Raw genomic sequence first — 6,000 nt, 5'->3', positions numbered from 1 at the left:
ATAAATCCAGAGGGTGTTGTATACCTGGCTGTACCATAATTACACATATATACAATTTTCCATAGGGAAGTGATACCAAAATGTGTTGTGTGAGAGACAGCCCACAAAGTTTTGCTTAAAGACTTCTTGTTGAGGAAGGGAACAAGCTTGTTTTCTGCTGCTCCAGAGAACAGTATCTTGAACAATGGATGCAAGCTCCAGGAAAAGAGATTCCACCTCAACATTAGGAGGAACTTTCTGACAGTAAGGGCAGTTTGACAGTGGAACACACTTCCTTGGGGAGTGGTGGAGTCTCCCTCCTTGGAAGTCTTTAAACAGAGGCTGGATGGCCACCTGTTGGGTATACTTTGATTGAGAGTTCCTGCATGGCAGGGGATTGGACTGGTTGGCCCTTGTGGTCTCTTCCAACTGCATGATTCTATGGTTAAGGGAAGAATACGAATACAGACAACTGTTAACAGTACTCAGTCAATACCAATTATTCATCTATAATGGGCAATGCTTTTCCTCCAGGTATGTAATCCATTTTTCTAACCACTTTGGTTTGGAAATGTGGGACATCTAATTTGAATAAACATTCAATAAGTGGATGTATCAGTCTTGACAAAACAATGGAAAATTGCATGATCATATACACATTACAGGTATTGTTTGTGTGCTTTCTTTTGCAGAATTATAAACAGAATATTTGCTGAACAGTTTGAGCTATTCTGAGATTACACACACACACACATTATTTGTGGTGGGAATAGAAAGGAAATGCAGAGAAGCTGGTGTGGGCTGGGCCAAGCAGAAATGGAATTGGGTAACACTTAAAAGGTAAAAGGACACAGAATGCATCTGGCACAGCATCAAGGTGCAGTGATTTCCTTCAGCTTTGCACATTCATTTTGCCTAATAGAATTCTGGTTTACTAATCTTCCTGGCACATTGCAATATGCATCTAGACTTGCAAGCTCTTTGGGATGGGCTGAGAAAGGCTTTAGGGATTATTGGTTATGGCTGAACATTTTTTTTAAAATTGATTTGCCCGCTTCTGTTTCTCCTGCTTCTCTTTTTCCTTCTTCTCCTTTTCCTTCCTCTCTTTCTCCTCCCTTTCCTTCTTTTCCTTCTCTTTCTTCTCCTTCTGCTTCTTCATCAGCATCAACATTTTTGGGCTCCAAATATCTACATGAAAACAAAAATATACAGATCTGCAACAACAACGCTCACATTTACATATGTAGAATTTATTAATGTTCTAAATTCATTCTACTTATAATTCTATATTTGCACAGCATTGCAATGCATCCTGCACTCCTCCTAATGATGAGCACTTCCAGAGACCACACTTCTGTGATTCATTTCATTTGGAAGAGTTGAGACATAGGGCACAGTTCTGAGGGTGCCTTATGCTTTTTGAATGGTCCTTTATGCCAGTTCAAGCTACTTTCTGGATAAGTGCACAGCAACAGCAGAGAAAGCCATCTCTATTGCCAGCAGCTCAAGAACTGACAGTGTAGCTTTTTCTCCTGATGGATTTTACTGCCATCCTGGCCACTAGTACGCAGTTGTATTACCTTCAACCATTTCACCCTTTAGCTTAGGTTCATATACAGATTATGGCCATGCCTGATAAGTTCAACCTGGCCAAGGTGACAGGTAGCTTCATCACAATTAGACTAGATTAATGCAGTACACTCTACATGGGCCACTTTGGAAGAGTGTTCAGACTGTCCTTGGTCCAAGATGAGCTAATATCCTGCAGTGTCTCATGAACATACTGGTGAGATATTTCCTTCCATATACTACACCTATCCTGAAAGGTCTGCACTGGTTATCAATTTCTTTCTGGCCACTTTTAAAGCAGTGATCATCTAAATGGCTTGAGTCCAGCCAGGGAATCTGAGGTACTGCCTCCTCCCATACTGATCTGCCAGCGCTCTTAAGATATGATGGCGAGGTCATTGTGTGCTCCAGCTATGGTGGGGGTGCAACTTAGACAAGAGAAAGGACCTCCTTGGTAGCTGCACCTGAACTTTGAAATTCTTTCCTCTAGAGGATAGATTCACTGAAAGCATTTCATGTTGTGTCAAAGATCATGTTTAACCAAGCATTTGCTTGGTTTTATCACATGGTTTTGATTACACTTGGTTTTGTTAAATGTTTTTATCTTTGGCATCTATTTTATGATTCATTAGTTGTTGTAAATTTTACTTTATGATTGGTTTCAATTTGTTAGCTGTCCATAAACACCACAAACATTAGATGCAACATAAGGACTCTCTCAACTCTATGATTCTATAAACAGATTCTGAGGTTCATAACCATCTAATATTAGTCATTTGCCTGTCATCACATTTGAATGGTCTTGCTCTGAAAAATGTATGAGAGTGACATTTGACTCAAACTTGAGTCTGAGTTTCTTAGTCTATTTATGTGGTAAACCTTAGTAACTGCACAAAGGTCCTTGGAAAACGGAACAGCAATGAATTGCACAGAAATAATGAAAGGACACAGGAGGGTAGCAGGATAAGATTTTAACTACAGGAAGATGGGCCAGGGTAGTGCAATACTTGGTGCTGTGTGACTTCAAGCTGTTTCACACTTATGATGAATCTATTAAGGAGCTTTCTTGGCAAGATTTGTTCAGAGGGGGGTTGTGTTTGCCCTCCTATGAGACTGAGAGCATGTAATTTGTCCAGGATCACCACAGTGGGTTCCATGGCTGAGCAAGGGATTCAGACATACAGTAGTTGTAGTCCAACGCTCAAACCATTATGACAAGCTGGTTCTCTAGAGCAATACTACTGCATGGGACACTAGGAACTTCCATTATGATATTTTACACTCACAAATCAGATTTACTTAATACAGAGGGTAGCTTCTGCTACACCACAGGTAAGCATCATGGATAATGACATGCCTCACAGCCCATCTTCTTTAAAAGTACTTCCACGTATTTGCAAATAAATAAGTATGCAAACATATGTCCTCATAAGTTTGCAAATAAATGCACTGCAAGGCTACTTATTATATGCAAAATGATGTGGATCCATGTTTCCAAATTACAAGAGTGCTCTGCGATCTAGTTATTTTTTATTTTTTAGATAAAAACAGCATATCGGAATCACTTTTAGGCAGCACTCCTACACAACATACTAATAAAATCAATCCAAAACTAATAAAACAGTAAGAAATGTAAGGTACTGCACTCAGGCAGAAAAAAGGAATTTCATAGATATAGGCTGGGAGTCACCTGCCTTAACAAGACTATATGTGAAAGGGATCTAGGAGTTCTAGCAGAACACAAATTGAACATGAGTCAACAGCAGCTAAAAAGGCCAATGCAATTCTAGGCTGCATCAATAGTATTGGGTCTAGATGAAGGGAAGTAATAGTGCCACTGTACAGGTGGCCTTCCTTATCCATGGATTTTTTTTATCCACAGATTGAAGCATTCATGGCTTGAAAACATTTCAAAAAAATATAAATTCCAAATAGCAAACCTTGATTTTCTATTTTACAGTGTGCCCGCTTCATATGTGGGCGCGTTTTACTGTTCCTTCTGCACCGGAAGGGAGACACGCGCCGGAAGAAAACAATGGTGTGTGCTCCCGTGGCGTGCACCCCACACCACTGCCACGCCGCCACAGGCATGAGCCCCATTCATTTGAATGGGGCTTGAGCATCTGCGTTTTTTCCCTTACGCGGGGGGTCCGGAACGGGAAGGGACGACTGTATATACGGGTCACCATTTTACTATGCCATTGTATTTAATGGGACTTGAACATCCAGGGATTTTGTTATCCATTGGGGATTCTGGAACCCAACCCCAGTGGATAATAAGGACCCACTGTATTCTGCTCTGGTCAGCTCTCATCTAGAATATTGTGTCCAGTTCTGGGCACCACAATTTGAAAAGGATGTTGAGAAGCTAAAGTGTGTCCAGAGGAGGGCAACCAAAATGGTGAAGGGCCTGGAAACCATGTTTTATGAGAAGAGACTTAGGGAGCAGGGTATGCTCAACTTGGAGAAGAGATGGTTGAGAGGTGATATGATAGCCCTGTTTAAGCATTTGAAGGGGTATCATATTGAGGACGGAGCAAGCTTGTTTTCTGCTGCTTCAAAGAATAGAACCTGAAGCAATGGATTCAAACTATAGGAAAAGAGGTTCCACCTCAACATTAGGAAGAACTTCCTGACATTAAGAGCTGTTCAACAGTGGAAAACTCCCTCAGAAAGTGGTGGAGTCTTCTTCTTTGGAGGTCTTTAAACAGAGGCTGGATGACCATCTATTGGGGGGTGCTTTGACTGCAAGTTCCTGGATGGCAGGAGGTTTGGACTGGATGGCCCTTGTGGTCTCTTACAACTCTATGATTCTACTGCTCAGAATACAGTTATCTGCTGCAACGAGAAGATAATGGTGGATTCTATACTGGCTTATTTTTATAGATCCAAATATATTGCCACTTTTGGATCCCTAAATTATGGTATAATGAAAAATACGACAGCTGTAAAACGTGTGAGCTGAAATATTACTCAGCACATGTCCATATAAAACTATTGCTGCAGTGATGCCTTTCAGCAGGATCCTGATGGATGGTGACATTTGAGACTACCGTGAGAATTCTTTCTTTTTTTTTACTCTTCAAAGAGGAAAGACCTTTTCAGAACTGCTTGAAATTTAAATGATCAGTTTTGTCTTTTCTATCTGTAACTATTTAAATTAGTAGTCTAACAGGGAAATATATATGGGAACCATTACAGCCCAATCCTATGTATACTGCTGTGTTCAATAGATCTTGTTGTTGTTGTGTGGTTTCAAGTGATTTCTGACTTATGGTAACCCTAAGGGATTTTCTTGGCAAGTTTCTTCAGAAGGTGTTTGCCATTGCCATCTTCTGAAGCTGAGAAATTATGACTTGCCCAAGGTCATGCAGCGGGTTTACATTGCTGAACCAGGTTGCGAACCCTGGTCTCCAGAGCTGTAGTCCAATGCTCAAACCACTACACCATGCTTACTCCCAATATATTTAGAGTGGTGACTTGGTCAGACTCTTTGTCAATAGTGACTTTTCAGGTATGTAAGCAGAGATCTTTCTTATCAACTGTTTCCTTTGGAGATATCTAGAACTGAATCTGGAACCTTCCACATGAAAAGCATGCTAAAATCTACCATTGAACTGCTATCCTTCCTTAGAATTTCTACTTGACACAATCTTCATTTTCTTTGGGCATATTCAGACTGATTGAAAAGTTGCACATTTTGTTCTTGTTCTTTCAGATTTTATACTGGACTAAAATAAACTGACTAGTATAAAAACTCTCTGATTGTACTGGGATCTGATAAAAAATATTCTGAGATAAACAAAATGTGCATGGATCTTCAAAACAAAATCAGAAAGAACAGGAACAAAATCTGGGGCTTTTTAATCACTCGGGATAAGCCCTTAGGCACTATAAAGGGAAAAAGCCAGGTGTTTTTACTGTTCAATCTCCCTTTCTCATTAATGATATCTGACATTGGGTCCAGGTGATTTTACTGTGCTCCCAATCCTTCTGTCCTTTTCATATCACAAAAAATCTACAGAGAAAAATAGAAGTCTTTTGAATGGCTGTCTTGGGAACTATCTGTCTGGAACCACTTGTATTCCTAAAATCTTTCTTATGTTTACATTTATATCACGAAGATGGCTTTTGCTTGTGTATGGTTAAATACCTATCAATAAAGATACTTCTCTCTAAAGTATTGTATTTTCTGGTGTATAAGATTACTTTTTAACCCAGGAAAATCTTCTCAAAAGTTGGGGGTCGTCTTATATGCCGGGTGTCATCTTATAGGGCAGGTGCTGAAACATCTGAGCCAGACTGGAGAATCTGCAGTCGCCACATATGTAACTGAAGGGTGGAGCAAGCTGCAGGCGTCCGGGACGCCCAAGGTATGGGGAAAAAAAGCCGTGTTTGCAATACCACTCTGATAGTCTTGGAGACAGGGAGGGCTGGGCAAGCAGGGAGAGC

General features: G+C 40.5%; 1 protein-coding gene across 3 annotated transcripts in view; it reads right to left on the bottom strand.

The window, feature by feature from the left end:
- Nucleotides 1–306: 306 nt before the first annotated feature.
- Nucleotides 307–6,000, bottom strand: part of LOC121923603 (stress response protein NST1-like) — a 29,402-nt gene continuing 23,708 nt past the window's right edge. For all 3 annotated transcript variants that reach the window (XR_006102407.1, XM_042454160.1, XM_042454159.1), the window contains one exon: nt 307–1,167. Coding sequence is in view for 2 of the 3 variants with exons in the window: in XM_042454160.1 (XP_042310094.1) it covers nt 1,016–1,167 (152 nt within the window). In the remaining variant the exon portion in view is untranslated. The remainder of the gene's footprint in view (nt 1,168–6,000) is intronic.

This window comes from Sceloporus undulatus, chromosome 2 (genome assembly GCF_019175285.1).
Source record: "Sceloporus undulatus isolate JIND9_A2432 ecotype Alabama chromosome 2, SceUnd_v1.1, whole genome shotgun sequence".
Classification (NCBI taxonomy): Eukaryota; Metazoa; Chordata; class Lepidosauria; order Squamata; family Phrynosomatidae; genus Sceloporus; species Sceloporus undulatus.
This window is presented reverse-complemented; position numbering and strand designations above follow the sequence as displayed.